General features: G+C 41.6%; 1 protein-coding gene across 1 annotated transcript in view; it reads right to left on the bottom strand.

The window, feature by feature from the left end:
* The window catches only part of LOC124065712 (collagen alpha-1(XIX) chain), a 95,575-nt gene that overhangs the window by 40,981 nt on the left and 37,223 nt on the right, over positions 1–17,371 (bottom strand). The window contains exons 17-18 of the mRNA XM_046401362.1: positions 4,232–4,276; positions 2,652–2,687 (exon numbers count right to left, since the gene is read on the bottom strand). Of these exons, the coding sequence (XP_046257318.1) occupies positions 2,652–2,687; positions 4,232–4,276 (81 nt within the window). The remainder of the gene's footprint in view (positions 1–2,651; positions 2,688–4,231; positions 4,277–17,371) is intronic.

Here is a 17,371-nt window from a genome sequence, read left to right as displayed (position 1 = left end):
CTTTCAAATGAGATTAACTGCAGCACGGCATGGATTTATCCAGATTATCACTGTATTTACACAACGAGAAAGCCCAGCGTGTACAAGACAGGGAACTGGTCCATCTGTGGAAGTCTGTGGGTGATGTTGACTTTGAGGCACCTCGAGTCATCAAACTGCAATTAAGCCTGTCTGCATCCCTCTCCATCTCTCCATCAATATCTGCAGTATTCTGTCAGAGCCCGTTTGAGACTGTCAGTGGGAGATACAGTTATGGAGATGTGATTCATGAGAACACTGTCTTCCCGGCACATCATTCACCACACACAATTTTTTTTTTCCTACTTTAAAACATTCACACTCCGCTGAGCGAGCGAGAGGGGGCTCAGCTCACACAGATGTTACACGAGCTGCAGTTTAGTCTAACTCACTTCTGTTTTGTCCAAGCTGAAAAATGCACAAGGACGACCATCGAGAAGTAGGCAGAATCCCTAATGCCGCTCAATTATTACTGCCATGGAAGCTGTTACTTTGCATTCCCCTCTCTGAGATGTGACAATTGTACTTCTCTCACTTATCATGTTGGATTGTGTAAACTCCTTTAAATGCACAGCTGTACTTGTTTCACTTTAGTAGGTTCGAACGTTGTGCTCGAATTCTCTGAGACAAGGGAGTTTTCTTGTCATCCACAGCATGCATGAATTCATAATGGCCAAGTGAAAATGTATCTGTAATGTAAGGGCATGACTGATTCATGGAAAGGGCAAGACTGGCATGCACATTTAATGTAAGCATTAGAGCAGTGAAAAAATTTTTTCTCAGCATCACATCTCTATGTAACATCAGCATGAGTCGATATGTGAATGCAAAGGCTTTGATCATATTCTAAACCTTTAATCTAATCAAAAGGCTAGGATTGGTCTCCTGCTGGTGCTACTCTAGCTTTCATCATTCTAAATTCAGCTTAATGTCGTGACTCACAGGCCTACAGGTTTACCTTTTCAAAAACTTTAACAAAACTTCAACGCAAAACTTCATGTATATGTATATACAGTATTATATGTATATACATTATACAATGGAACAACATGGAAGTTTGTACTAATTCATCAGCCATTTATTCAAAGGTACTACAATAAGTTTTTCAATGGTTATGAAGGTCTTTATTTAACACTAATGCCTCTATCTGACCTACATAAACAAACAAAACTATCAGCAGGAACATTGGCTATTTCTTTACATGATTGGGTCCGATCTCAAGCAAGGTTTGGGAGTGAGCAGTAGGTTAGCCAGTTAAAAAGGAATCAAGAGGAAATTCCTCTTTGGAAAATTTTATTTTTGATGTTTTTTTTTTTTTTTGGTTGGACTGGTGCAGGGTCAGCAGCAAGAAAAACCACCAGCACCACTACTACTAGTACTACTACTATTATTATTATTATTATCAATAATAACTTTTCCTGCAAGCCATGTATATATGTATTATATGGAATGTATATCTGCTTTCTAATTAAATGTCTCAAAGGAAAGCAGTAATTGCAAAAATTATGCTGAACTCACAATCGCAGAACTGTTTTCATTTCTGTCAACTGAAGTTTTGAGTTATGGATGCATTTTATGATGTGAGAGTGATTCAAGTGAGTTAATGAAGCGGCAAGTCTGCAGCCAATTAGAGAAAACAGTGGAAAATTTAATCAACTCATACTCTGTCTGTCAATTTATTCTTAGGCGATGGTGATATTATGTCATTTTCCATTCAAACACAACTACTACCCATCGTCCCTGTGGTATACCTCCTGTAATCCCATTTGTTTTGAGGTATAATAAGTGTGTCCTCATCCAAATAACTTTCTTTTTCAAGGTTGGCTAGCTGACACTTTTCCTTCCTCTGGGCAGAGGGAGCAGGAGGAATACTGCGGCCTGAGTTGACACCCCAGCAAACAACGTACCTATACATCAAATGAACAGCTGCGGTCAAGAGGTTGTCCACTACACAATAGCTTTCACTCTCAGAGTGATCACAAGTGGGCCACTGGAGGCTTGGTGGGTGGGGTGGGGGTGGGGGGGGGTTGTGAAAGAAAGGAGGCAGGTAGCAATAGAGACAGCGGGAGGCCTTGTAGAGGTCCATGTGTGTGAGGTTTTTTTTTAACACCACACATCTCATGTGCCTCTGGTGAGCTACAGCACCCCTGGGCTTCATGAAAATGATTGCAGACCCTTTTTGCAAAAACACTGTATGTAATGGCCATCTGTCTGTTTGGAGTGTGAGGACTGAGTCACGCTGTGCTGCACTGCAGGAGGTGCAGGGTGGGAACAGCTATTTAGCTTGTATAGCAGATAGGCTATAATTGACTGAAAGGTGCCATTTCCGACGACAAACACAAAAATGTCAGTCAAGGACAGGAAGTCTGGTCACATGTCTGTCTGGCCGGCTTCTTTGAAACAACTAGTTACACACACAGTACATCTTTATACAGGCAACACAGTGCAGATGATTAAACTCCTCCCCGATTTGGGGGACTGCTCCTGTGAAGGCTGCTCAGTCATCTTGACAATTCACCCTTGCTGGAAGTGCAGGTAAGGGCCGGTTTATCAAACAAAGAGACAGCTCAAATCTGCTTTAAATGCCACATGTCAGTACTTTGTTTTGTGATGAATAATGCTTTGAGTGATACCTTGACACTTGCTCCTTGAGAGGCTCCTGAGGGACCCTGTAATTACAAGCAATGAAATAGTCTTGTTGCTGGGAGAGAGGATGAAAGGATTTCATGTCACAAAAAGACAATTCTATGAACACTGGGGAACATTTATTTTTCATTATCACTCTTTAACAATTTAAAGCTTTCTTAACCCCTATTTAAACCATTAGGTTTATTTGAAAAATATTCCTTCTTCACAGCTAAAGCCTGTTGTACTATATTCTCTAACCTTTGCAGTAGCTCTTATAAAAACATGGTTCCCCCCCAAAAAAAAAACACAATCAAAAAAGATTATTTTTGAGTGTGTCTTCGTTGTGTGCCTTTCACAGACTCTCCTGTTGTCGAGCAAAGCTAATTTGACTTTGAAAAATAACTGCTGGCCCCTTAACTGCCTTGCACTGTCCTGCTGCCAATAGACAAGAGAGAGTGATGCCCTGGTGTGTGTTCTGAATAGATGATTTTGCCCCTGAGATCTACCTCAGCAAAGCAGGTGACTCATAAATGCCAAAACCAGGGGATGGAGGGAAACATGGCACATGCTAAGGGGTATCATCAGGACACTGCCATTTAGAAATGTCACACCTTCTCCATCCTGTCATTATTTTGTCCTACGAGTTTATGTCCTACAACTTTACGAGTTATTAAGGAGTCAGAGAATTCTTTGAGTCATGCGAAAGAGGTTTAACAGTGAGTAGCTCGATTATACTAAATATAATTGAACTTATTAAGCATAACGGTGATAGAGGCAAAACTGAATCTTTCTGGATTTGTGGATGAAATGAAAAAAGACAGACCGTACTGCCCCGATTAAGAGCATAATCAGGGCAGTAGGGCATGAAAATAATTGGACATCCAAAGCATCAGAGCTACATGATGCCTAAACAGTCCTGTTTGTCCTGACATCGGAGCAGTTAAGAGTCTGACAAGCTGTCTCCTTTAACGCATCGTGGAGTTTGTGCCCTTTAGTGTGTGGGTCACTACACAAACATACAAACGGTGTCTGAGATTGGTTTGGACGCCTGAGGAAAAGACCATAATTCAAGGAGTCAATGGGCCTTACAGGCAGACTTGTCCTACTCATCAATACAAGCATTCTCAAGTGCTACCTTAATATACCCCTTGTGGGTTTGTGCTGATAATATAGCCTGCCTGCAGCAGTATGGCAGAATGGGAGAAGATTTTAAAGAGATCAATACAGCCTCTGTGATGCACTTTTTAAGCTGCATTGCACGTTGACTATTTGCGCTAATATGCCTTTATAATTACAATAACTTTGTAACTTTTGTAATGCATCCAATTGTAGCCATGTCTCATTTGAAAAAGACACTTGTAGTCTCAGAGAAATTCTCGGTGAAATAAAGTTAAATTGGAATTGATTCGGGATGGTGGCACGCTAGAAAATGAAGCGCCGCTCTCTTGTACTGTTTGAGCCAAGCTGTCATTCACTTTCATTTGCAATCACCTTAGACGTATAGATCATGTAACAGTACTACAAATTTAGAAAGAGTTCATCTCTTCAGCTTGTGTGTGTCTCTGTGTTACTGTATATCACTTACAGGCGGGCCTCTGGGTCCAGGCTCCCCAGTCTTTCCTCTCCGTCCCTAAGGAAGACACACACACACAAAAAAGATTAAGATGAGTGAGTGAAGATGCAACAACAGGTGTAGCCGGGCATACGTGCTGCCAGCAATTAAGGCTAGACAGAAACTCCTGCCGCAGTCTCTAATTTGCTTTTAATTAACAACAAGAAAACAGCTTAATTGCTGCACCCTGTGTGGCCCACTAGTCTTTGTTCCCTCCTCTGGTTTACTGCCTCTTTTCCAGCTGTGTGAGCCCCTCGGTGCATTAATCAACCCAAGGAGCAGATACAGCAGCAAACAGGCCAAGCCAGCCAGTGCTGTCCAGCATTGCAAAAGCAGGTCAGGTTTTGGCATATTTTATTTTCTCTTTTTCTTGGAATAGCAAAAAGCCTTGGTGCTTGAAAGACTGCATGTCTTGAAAAGCTGACATCTTAATGAGATGTAATGCCATCTGAACTAAACCAAAGTTGGTATAATTTACATCAAGAGGGTTTATGTCCTTGCAAAAAAAAAAAAAAAAAAAAAAAAAGATGATAAAGCCCTGTGGATATCCTTACAGCTATCCTATAAACTGGCAGAGCATCACTGGCTGTGTGTTACAAGGAGTGCCTGGAATTAGCTGGCTTTCACACACACACACAAGACGGATGTAAAATCAACTCAATTAGGAGATGCTAATACTCTGGCCAATATCAATTCACTGTACAGCAGCGTAATCAACGGCAGAAGCACGAGACAATGTAGATATCTGTATTACGGCTAAATATGATTACCTCTCTCTAATAGGAGTTTCATCATCTGACACAATCGCTGTATTGAGACATTGTATTTCTCTCCTACTGTATGTGTCAGTCCGGGTGACACACAAAAACACTTCCCTCCACTGAGTTAGTGGTGGTGTAGATCTGTCGAGAGAGAAGGATCAGTGGCTGCCAAAAGAAAAGTTGAGAATCACAAAGTAACGCCCCCGATTCTTCCCTCTGACACTCCGTGTATGCAGACTTTGATTAACTGGGTCGAATTTGACATGTGCGTTTGCCTGCAACAAAGACAAAGGAGAACTTCACGGAGAGCTAATGCTTTTAATCATCTGTTTGCACGTGTGCTTGTGCCTGCGCGCTGTGTGTGTTTCTCTGTTCATAGTCCACAAATTACAGCCAAGGTTTAGTACAGTAAATATTAACCTTAACAATGACACAGTGGAACCAGAGAGTGGCTGCTCATGGGAATTGTGTGCTGCTGTTTGATGTACCAACACAACCTTGGCCAGCATCTTTTGATCATCTGCGTTAATGTAGCTCTGAGACTACACATGCTTTATTGTGAGCATGAATGAGCGCTACATAGAGAAGAGCTGAAAGAAGAAATCTTTAAATCCTTTGTTTCAAATGACTTGGAATAGCTTCTTTAAAATGAGTGAGGTTGGTTACCTTTGTGGCACAAAAACAGCAGCCAGACTGGAAGCCAACGTATTCAAAGATTGCCTGTGTACCAGGACACCGTACAGTATGTAATTTTGAAGCACATCGCTTTTGTGTACAGCAAACGGTCTGTTTCTCACAAACAAAGACAGCATGTCGGTGAGGGTGGATGCTGTTATTTTTCCTCTTTCACTGATAATGAATAGGCTGACTCTGAATCATTACGTTTGCAAAAAGACAAGACTGTTTGTTCTAGCCTTAGCCCTTTGTCGCTGCCCTTTCTCCCCTGAATGCGACAACAAAAGCAGATTACACAGATAAGTAATTTAGCTAATGAATATTTCATATGCTATTATTCCAAGCAGGTCATGAATTATGCAGTTTTCAAAATTATTTCTCCACATTTGCCCTTAAATATCTTTTTATACCAAATTGCATGCGAATTTTATGTCCATGTATTTGCATATTATCATCAAAGTAAACAGCAGCACACTAGATATCAGCTTTTAGTTGAGTTTAGTTGAGTTCAGTTACTTACAGGGTATATAATAGTTCCTCATAAGGGATCATAGTTTTGCTAGTTTTTCAAAAAGTACAATTTTGTTGTACATTCAGCTCACAAAACTAACTAAGGCCATTATTATTACTTACTTGCTGGTTTTATTAGTTATACCCACATGAAACACTATGATGCCACAGGTGAGTTTTTCTTCTTTAATAACTGGACTAAATTGTTAGCTTGATCAGTAAGAAACCCATTTATTTTTGGAGAAAAAAAAGAACCCAAAAGCATGTGACACACTTAAATGTTGATGCAGTCATTGATGATGGAGTTAGCTGTCACAATGTTTTTTGGTGTTACCATGGACACAGGCCAACATACGGCCATTGAGACCCTTTGTCTCCACTGCTCCAAACAGCTTCTTGGCGAGGCTGTCTGAGGTGTGCCAGACCAATAGGCAGTGCTCTCACTGCCTATTGGGAGCCCACTGGACCCTACCTGCCTGTCAGCACTGATGAAGTGATAGGTAGGTGTGATGTAGCTTTCCTTTGTGTGAGCTGTCCAGCAGTCATTGGTCAGAAATAGGATGTCTGACCTGGTTAGCATGACTTCTCGCTCATTCTTCAGTATTTTTCAATGCATTTACTCATAGTACCTCTTAATGGCACAACATACTCAAGGTACTGAACAAGGTCTCTTTATCCTTTGCCGTCTACCACACTGACTGGCAGCATGTTGTCTTAGACTGGCGCACATCACAGTTTCTCTAGCAGCAATGTGATCTTTGGCTGCGGGCCATACTTGAACATGGCAGCCAGGAGCTTGTTCCTGATGAGGTACAGAGCAGGGATGGTGCTTTTACTAAACAGAGTAATGTCACCTCAGATTGCTAACTAGCAAAGGAGCATATATAAAGGAGCGTATAGACTGTGCGTATATGTGTGTGCATTAAAAGTGACCTATACTCCAAAATGTGGAACTGGTCAAAAATATTCTCTGTGGTTGACCACTTAATGGTTAACTGTTGTCATGCTTATTGATAACGATTGATGCCTATTGCTAAATATTTACAAACACAGCCATTTTCACATTAAAGTCATCTATTAAAAAGATTAGAACACCAGATGACCTTTGGGCTAGACTGACACAAAGTACATTTGCCATTCGTATTTACAGTGAGTTGACTCTCCAAACTCAAACACATCAGTGATACAGCAAGGAACATTATATAGACAAAAGTATTGGGACACCTGACCATTACTTTAATGACATTCTAAATAAATAGACAGCTTTGCAGCTAATAACAGCTTCCACTCTTCTGAGAAGGGTTTCCACAAGATTTCAGAGTGTTTCAGTGTGAACTGTGGCCCATTCATGCAGTAGAGCGTTTGTGAGGTCAGATCGTTTATGTCATTTGAATGATCTGATCAAGTCTAAATGTTTTTACCTTCTGGACTTTGGCAAAAGTATCCATCCAAAGAGATACTCTGACATTGTGCACTGAGGTAATTTTATAATCACATTTTATTCACATAAAAAAATAAATTCAAATGAATATTGGTAACCTCACCTCAAAACTCAGCACTTTAGCAGGACATTCATTAACATTCAAATGATAATGATTGTTTTCTAATTCAAGAATATACTTATCAAACCTGCTCATTCCCCAAGCCAATTTAATGAATTCTGGACTTTATACAAAGCTTTATTGTTTTGTCTTATTGCTTAAATGCTTTTCTGATGAAGAAGTTCAACACAACAGCAGAGGAGAGATAAGTGTCAGAGGTAATGTGCAGACCATATCAGTCTCTAGGCAACTGGGATGAACAGGAAACTGAAGCTGAGGATTTAAATATCCAGAGAGAAACTAAGAAAGAAATGTGAGACAATAGATATTTTGCTCTGCTATATTCAAGTCACTTTTAAACTTAACACCACCTGTGTATGCCACGGTGAAATATGTCAACATGATGATAATTATAACTTGAACAGCAAGGCAAAAAGTCAGTCAGCCAGCAGTGTGTATGAATCTTTTCTCCCAGCTAAGCCAACCTTACCTTCTCATTTCCTTTTCTGCTTCTCCATCTCTCATTTATCTCTCCCTTTGTGTACGATATCATACCCCTAGTGCTCTCATCTTATCCCTCCCTGCAGTCTCCTGTTTTTCTCGTCATCTCTCCTTCCTTCTCCTGTCTCCTGTCACTCTCCCTCACCCAACTTCTAGCTCCTGCTGGATCACTCAGGCTATCTCTGTTGCTATGCAATGCTTGGTGTCCTATAAATTTGACAACATCCTGGTGCTTGATTATTATTTGAGCGCTGCAGTGTGGAGTCCTCCTTCAGGTCATTGCAGCAGATTAGAGGGGGGTGACGAGAGATAGAGGAAGGCAGGCAAGGAAATGAGGGATGGGAGGGAGGGAAGAAGGTAGAGTGGGAGTAAAAAAAAAAAAAAGAACTATCTTCTCAGGTAAATGAAAGATGGACCGGCAAAACCATGCACATTCTTGCTAGTACTGTTTATCTGTTCCACTCTAAAAACCTGAAAACCTTATAACAGAAGTGTACAAAGCACGCCACATTAATTCAATAATGGTACTAGTAAGGCTCGAGTGAGTCCACTTTTCAGCTAAGGTTAGGAGACTGATAGTGCATTCTGAACGTAATCCACGTGGATGCCAGTCTTGACTGGCATTGACTCTGCTATGAGTTTGAGAGTGTAAAAGCAAAGCACAGACATGGGGCCTGGATAAGTCCTGCAATGAAAGCCCAAATCTGAGAGCAAAGTCAACAGTGACAGTGACACACAGCAGAGGCATTCATTTATGATGGCTCCATAATCCTTATCCCAAATGTCAACATGTTCCCAGAGAGGGTTCCATGTCCGACTTCCCATCCCAGGATAACACGATGGTATAAAATGTGGCTTTTTTTTTTTTTAGCAATAAAGCAGATACACCATCAGAAAGCTGTATAATCCACCTGACAAATGCCCCTGTCAAGAGGGGTCAGTAGATAAGCTAGTGGGAGCTTCTGAAATGAACACCACAGGACCCAACTCAAACCTGACACACAGAATTCAGGAATAACGACTATGGACTTTTTTTCCCCTTTACATCCACAGATAGCTATCAGTAGGCATTTGAAGTTTTTCAAACACGATATCTCATCTTTGATTTGTGATAATTTGTCGCTCTGTGTAGAAAAGATAACGGAACTCTCAAAAGCACTTCTCTCCTATTTACATTCATTCTCTACTGAATTAAAAATCCAGTTTGGATTTCAACATTTAAATTTAAACTGTCATTTATTTGTAAGAGCCACAATATGACCACTAATAGGAGTTTTCACCTTCACTTTTCACCAAAGGCTGTCTGAATACATCCTATTCTAGATGGCTCTCGACTGACTTATCACAAGAAATATTTGGTGCATGGCTTTTCTTTCCTCTGCTTGTCTCACATGTGACACCAAAGTTTAATGTCCTGAAGGGGAAACTATCTGACATTACCAAGCCAAGCCAGTCTGCGACAATGTTATGTAGCTCATGGGAGATATGACCTTTTCTTGACTGAAAAACTCACATGCCACTCCCACTCTTTCTGCCTGAGATGAGTCCTGTCTCCCTCTGGGGACGTGTGCTCAGGCCACCTGAGCCTTTTGTCTAACTGATGCACAGCATTTAACTGGGACTGACTATGTAGAGCAGCAGCTGTATTTGCTTGGCAAATAATTGTGTTCAAAACGGTGAAGATGATAAACCCTCATAATATCCTCATGTCATTTGACAATTCACAGAGCAAAGAGTAGGTGGTGTGGAGTTTTCTCTTATTGTTGTCTGTGTGCAAGGTTTGCTTCAGCAGTACAGGGAGGGGACAAAGACAAAGAGAAAATCATCCTTCCACACCAGCACTGAAAGGATGCTTTGGACACAGACTGTCGCAAACGTGTGAACTAAAAGAATAAATAAAAGGCGATCACAGCAACATGCACATGTTGCATGCACACACAGACACACATGTCACAAGACAGACTGTCACAGTTTATTTCCAAGTGAAAATACTCGTCTGTCTGAAAGAAGGAAAAATGGACATTTACAACCAGTTACCGTACATTTGATTACCTTCGGTCAAACCTAAAATTTCTTAGAAACATTTATGGTATCCAGATTCAGATAAGATACAGACAATTATTCAGACTGCCAGCAAAAGCTAATTTATTCTGTAATTAAGTCTGAAATGTCATCCCTTCCTCTTTGCAAATAATTTGTGACTTCTCATTTAAAAATTTGTACCATGAACCAGGAAGAACAGCAGTACGCACAGAGGATCCATAAGATATCAAGATTTATGCAACAACCTCTCTTCATGTCTAACTCAACCACAATGTGTATCTAATTGTTAAGTAATATGTCGAGAATTAATATGAACATTATAAAGTCCAATGTCACAGTGTTTTAAAAGAGGATGTTGTTCTCTCCAAATGGAGAGGAAAAACTGAATCTACAGTACAGTTGTTCATTGTGATTTTCTGAAAAGAAAAGAGCTATTAAATAAGCACATTCTCGGCTTCTCCTTCATTGATAATATTTTCTTTCACATGCACCACGTCAGCCCAGCTGCTTTTGGGCGTTAGCTTCAAAATATCAGCTGAGTATCAGCTGGGGAACGCAACAAATATTGAGTGAATTATGCTTATGGTTATGCTGCTGTTACAGGATTCTCACCAAACCTGTTTTCGCTCTGTCAAATCAGCTATCAACATGTCTGAGGTAAATATCGATTATACTGCTCACTTGAAATGTCACACAACACACTGCAGACACCACAGCCTCACCTGCTTCTGATTAAAGATCCAATTAGAGACAGTGCAAATTCCCTACTTCTGACTGCCCTCATTGGATGCCATCTTAGGACACCGCATAAGCTCAGAAAATGCCTGGGCACTGGAGCCTGCAGAGATCCCTTGCACTTGGTAAAAGCCTCAATAAAATAGGATTTGTTCCAGTTGTTTACTGAGGGTTAAGAGGAGCGGCCGGGGCAGGAAGAGAACGGCAAAGCCGACAGCTGCCTGGCAGGGGCTCAAATGCAGCTTAGCATTTTTCACCATTCTGAGTGGCACACAATGCTCTCTTTAACTTCCAGCCATCTAAATATTCAGGGACGTATAAAGAGATGGCTGACACTGCAGCCGACTTAAGACACAGCTCAGCTGGCCAAGATTGCACCTACAGTCTCTTGGCTAAAGCTTTCCATGAAGGCTTTCCTCACAGAGACTCAGTCGTAGATCCCATGTGTCTAAAAGGTGATTTGTGCATGTGCCACTAGATGGCAAACTGGTTTCATCACAAATTTTTGCACATGGCGGGGGACAGAGCCAATGAGGCGACTGTAAGCTCTGTATGAGAGTGGATAGATGTCCTCAATGCATGAATGTATGATGTGTGTTGGGTAACATCCCTAATTAAGCAGTCTGGCAATTAGGCACTGAATACCGTAAAGGAGATTTTTTTTGCAGAGGGCTTACAATGATGACAGTAGAAGGTAATAGACGAGAGCAAGAAGCTGTATGAGAGTGAGAGAGAGTGACAATAATTTCCATACCACATTATGCCTCTTTTCAGCTGCCACACAATACAAAAGGGACACAGGTGGCGTTACAAGGGTACCCAGACATAGAACGCAGCATATCAATGTGTAAAATAACCGTTTTAGAGCTATTTCAGCAAAACATCGACCACACAATATGCAAACACAAGAGGCGAAGGCAAGCACGTGAAAAACAGACAGTGGATGTCTATGGAAACTAAGCCAAGGCAGTCCCAAGGGAGCCTCAGAACAGCTCTTTACAACAGCCATGTCTCTACCACATCTTCAGCGATGAGTTTTAAGAGCTCATTGACTTTAACAACTCCTAAGGAGAGGAAGGGCTAATGATATTATCGGAATTTGCATTTTTATGCGGTAAAGACGATAAATCTATATTAAACCATGAACTCAATTCCCACCTACCAGCTGAATGTCTGTGCAATGTTTTCATGCAAGCTGGGTGCCTATTGCATTGGCTCCTCACTAGGCCAGCATTGCCTCTTGAATGTTCTCATCTCCTAATGGATGCTGTTATTAGTCTTGGCTCTTAGAAATTTCACAGTCTCATCTGGACTTTTGGCTGTATTATTCATCCGGAGCAGATTGCTGCCGCCCTATGTTTACAGATACAGAGTGTTTCATTAATGCATTATCCAACAAGTGAATAGGAGAGGCTGAAAATCTACTTTCAATAAACCCTGGTTCATTTTACAACCCAAATATTTGAGGTCAGAGAGAATACACTGTGCAAAGATCCACAGGGCGCTCACTCCGGGTACTGTAGCCCTCGGCAAGTCTTATGCTTCATATCACTCACCATGCATAACAGATTACACTGAGGTCCCACACACACACTACCATCTGTATAATATCAGGCCACTGTAAATGTGCTGCTCTCTGGCATGCCATTAAAGTGGACACAGATGAATGTATCTAAATTGGTCGCGGGCAGGATGAGAGTGTGGAGAATCAGAATATGGATGGTAGGCTCTAACACTGTGCTGTTAAGTGATGCAGCCTCCCACTACCGCGCCTCTGTGTTCTGCAGCATTCAAGACCACACCGCCTCCCCATCCAGCCTCCTTCCCACTGCACTCTGAGCTCCCTTCGTCCTCATCCCTCCCCTAAGCCGTGGAAATGGTAGACATAGATAGAGCATACTTGGGGTTCATGCTTCAATCCAAGCATCTTGAATCCAAAGTGCCCTTTTGAAGGCATTTGCATTCTCAGCATTTCTCAAACTCTGTCTCCTCCTTAAACTGACCTAAAGTGCCCAGCAGTGTGTCTTTGTATATTACCAGACTGTTTGGAGCCAGACAAAATCCATTGTTTGGATGACTGAAGTCGGTGGTGTAGATCACAATACCTAGAAGAGTCACCAGGGCCAGTCACCTCCTGCCCACTGACATAACTCAACGAGTCAAGTGAATTCAGTTCAGCTGACCCTATGTGACACATGACACTCCATTAGTGTTGCTATGACCTGGCAGACATGGAAACAACATTTGAAAATGTTGGAGAGGTATTAGACACGGGCCAAGGGGATGCCAGGCCCTGAAGAATTCTGACACTTGGCGAGCACGGATGTGCATAATGCTTGCGGTGTCCCGGCTGCCTGGTACGGCCCTGTCCCCTGAGAAGTCGTGAGGCAGTAGATGTGTGAATGAGGGCCAAGCACTGGCCAACTATATCAAGCCTATCTAATGCTCAGAGGATGAGCTGACCTACATTACCCCTTGTTGAGCGTTGGCTTTTTACTCATATACACACACACAAAATTACACGCACACACATCAACTTACAGACACACACAAACACGGTGACTATGAAGCCAGAGAACAATGTGCAATCAAAGTGGCCCTTTCAAAGTCTTGCCCCCTGTATTCGTCCCTGTAATTAATTGACCAATTAATGTGTGTTTATTCTGGACACCCATGAATGTAGCCATACTGGGGGCTCTCTGGGAAAGATGCGAGTCAGACAGATAAATCAAAGCTCTGTGCATCTGTCCCTGCATGTGCCAAACACTTCCCCCGTAACCCTCCTCTATCCCAACTGGGCCCAAATGTGAGACCTGTTCATAGCCAATCAGGTCAAATCTTTGTTTCATCCACCCTCCCAATGCACTTGACATTGTCAAGATTAATTGCCTTGTGCACTGGGCAAACGTGTTACCTCCTGGTGTAGTACAGGTGTCAAAAACGTGGCTCTCTGGATTTCCTCACTATGAATTTGATCAGGGAGAGAGAGGAATAGCTTGCGCCATTTTGTTCAACAAAGGGTTAACAAATCCTCCCCCCTGCTTGTAAAATCACAAAGGGTGTAAATCTTGCCATAAAATCTCAGCTGTGAGCCCTGCTGACCTGTAAATTCTTCTCTCGGTGTCACTCTGCCATTGAGCTTCAACGGGTCGGGCCAAAACTGTAACTACATATCTACATCACGCTACTGTATTAAAACACTGCTTTAAAGACACGAACCGTCAGCATGATCCACAATCGAGTGTCAGTGGTTAAATATAGGTGCTATGTATGTGTAGTACTTTAGGTTAAATTGAATTGCACATGATTTACCAGATGTAAACTTGAATGTATACTGCATGTAACTATGGTTTGTAACTCTCAAGTTGCTTTTTAAAATGTACCTTAAAATGATTAAAAATTTGCGTCAAGGTGGTAAATTTCTGCTAGAAAAGGCCACTGAATGGACAGATCATTTACTTCAATGTAGAATATATTCCTGTATATATTAGGTAAATTGAACTGGTCAATGTCATATCAGATCAAAGGCAGCAATAAATGTGAATCCAGAACAGAAATCTAACTAGTATGGGGGCTTCTGTGAAAACAACCTCAACAAGAGAGATGCATTTATTATTATAGCTGTGAGCTGAAAGCTCCAATCAAATCGCTGCTGTAATTTTATGCATTTACTGTATCACCCAAATCAGCAGCAGCCTCCCGTGGAGAACTTCTGGCAGGAAGGCTGGTATTCTCACCAGGGACTCGTTACTTAATAATCTCGCCCTGCAGGTGCTCTGGTACAGGTCAACCGTCTGTTACAGTTCCATCGCTGTTCATGTCTGCCTCCACCTATGGAGGCAAACCGCTGCCAAATGTTCAAGTCCCCACAAACTGAATCATAACTCCTTCCCCCATCACTGTCACTGCCTGCACTGGTCTCAGTAGACACACAGGCTGATCCAAATGAGGCTGAGCCAAGTCCATTGGATATAATATGAATATTATATATGCTGTGGTGGCCCAATTATCTCAAAACAACATTTGCTCGGCCCTGTAGAGGAGAGGCATCTAAATTCCAGTTACAGCATGCATTTGGCTTTCACATAACGGCATGCTTTTTCAGAGCAAATTAGATTAAATGACAAAAGCTATTAACTGTGCAATGAGGATACATAGATTTAGTTTTAAAGTGGATGAATGTTATTTTATCTAATCTGATACTAATATTTTGACCTCAGTGCACCAGCACCATTCCATCCAATAGAGAGCACCGGCAGGGTATCGGTGCACTGGTAAAAGGATTCCTCACTTCATGTTGTTCACACACACGTACATAAACATGGCCAAGTAAAGCCCACACACATGCTTTGTGCTGAGAGAAAACGACCAACAGTTTGGCAAGAGCGAAAAACATATAAGTGAAAGATTATATAGTGGTTCCCTCATCTGGGGGAACAAATTTTACCACTAGTTTGACATCCACAAGACAGACAACCTTTGAGACATGTGTCAGCACAAGGGCGAAGGAGGAGGAAAATATGAAGAAAAAGTATGACTGCACCGTTGGTCAAGACTTATAGACAGCTGTCTCAGTCATTCAGCACAGGGCTCGAATGGAAAATGTAAACAGCACTATCACTTCTAAAAGACGGCAATTACCTCCCTCTTCTCTACCAGTCCAGTTGCCAAGCAAAGACAAGAAAAATGATCTTTTCAACTGTTTTGACAGATTATATCCACACCACTTTAAAGTGCCCGGGCAGCTGTTGTAGACGTTACTTACATTGTTTCAAATTTTTGACACAAGTGAGGAACTGAAAGCGTGTCTTCACTACAATTACTGAAGTGCATTGATCTGGGACTGTGCTATCACATGATCTGAAGTGATGACAGCTGACGAATGTGACGTGACAGCAGTCGAAGTTTGGAGATGTAGACTTGGATTATTTTACAAATAGCCAGCTCTCCCATATAACTGTAGGAGAGTCTCTTTACTGACAAACTGTCTTCATACCCAGCAACGAACAAGTGAACGTCACAGTTGCTCTGTGGTTTCATTCCACTTTTGGCATAATTCGCCTTCTAAGCAGACTTTGATATGTGGTTTTAAATAAAACGTACAGAGGTTTTCCGTGCTGCTGCACATCTGCTGTCACAGAATACAAATGCATTACAGCCCTTTAAGAGGAACCTTTTATGGCAACATTTCTGTGAAAAACATGAACATAAAGTATGTTGTATATATTTGTAGCTTATAGTTTAATAACTATACTTTGAAAGTGAACAACAGATTCAAGAACATAATGACTTGGAAATAAATAATTAATGATTTGTCAAACATGGTAATCAGTGACCACAGTGGGTCTGTGGGTCACAGCTGGTGCTGTGAAGGGGAGCTGATTCAGCATAGGACAAATATCCTGTCCTGTTATATCTTAAAACTCCATTCTGTGATGTTTCTTCAATAGTTATTAATACTCATGGTGCATTTCTTATCTGTAGCATTGTAGGTCCCAGATCGTTAGACTTTTAATGGCTTGTTTCCCTCTACAAGATCATCTTGTGTTGCCTGGCTAGCAATGGTTTCCATGCTTTTTCACCTTTATAGTGACTTTTCTCCTTTCTTATCTCCTTGACATATGATGCAGGCATCTCATGTGGCACAATGTCATCCACCCAGATCCCCAGCTGAGGTATGCAGACGAATATTTCTCCAAGAAGCAGAAGTCATTTTACAGGAGAGAGAAACTGGAGACAATCCGAAGGCAGTCAGTCGAGAATGTCACCTTTTACCTGATGGTAAATTTTTTTTTGTGGCAACAAAGATTACACAAACCTCCTTACCTTGTGCACAATAAATGACATCTTACATGCTTATTACTGAGCTTCACACTAGGCCATAGCGAGCAGCGGGAGACTTGCGGGTCGCATGGCGCCCGTCTGTGGTAAAGATGCAAAATGAAATAGGTAAATTCAATAGAAAACAACACAGGACAGCTACAGCCCCTCAGAACTGTAACTCATCAGTTCCCTGCCTACTTTTAACCTGATGGTATGATCCCCGTCTGTCATCACATGCGACTGGTCGAACACTCATACGCATTAACACGTTCAGTCACTGCAAAAAATTAACACAACAGGAGAAATAGAGAATGAGAGAAAAAAGAGAAAAAGTAGAGGTGGGAGGGAGTGCATTAAAAGGAGAAAAGGCAAGGAGGAAGGTGCCACTAAATGCTGTAAAATTACCTTTATGAGCAAGAAATGTAGCTGGTGTTTCAAAAAAAAAAAAAAAAAAAAAAACCAAAACAGCAGGGCTGTTGACCATTAACTCCAGTCAGAGCTCTGAGAAAATGTGCAACATGTGC

Source organism: Scatophagus argus, chromosome 10 (genome assembly GCF_020382885.2).
Source record: "Scatophagus argus isolate fScaArg1 chromosome 10, fScaArg1.pri, whole genome shotgun sequence".
Lineage (NCBI taxonomy): Eukaryota > Metazoa > Chordata > Actinopteri > Scatophagidae > Scatophagus > Scatophagus argus.
The sequence above is the reverse complement of the archived record's forward strand: the minus strand, read 5'-3'. Positions and strand labels throughout refer to the sequence as shown.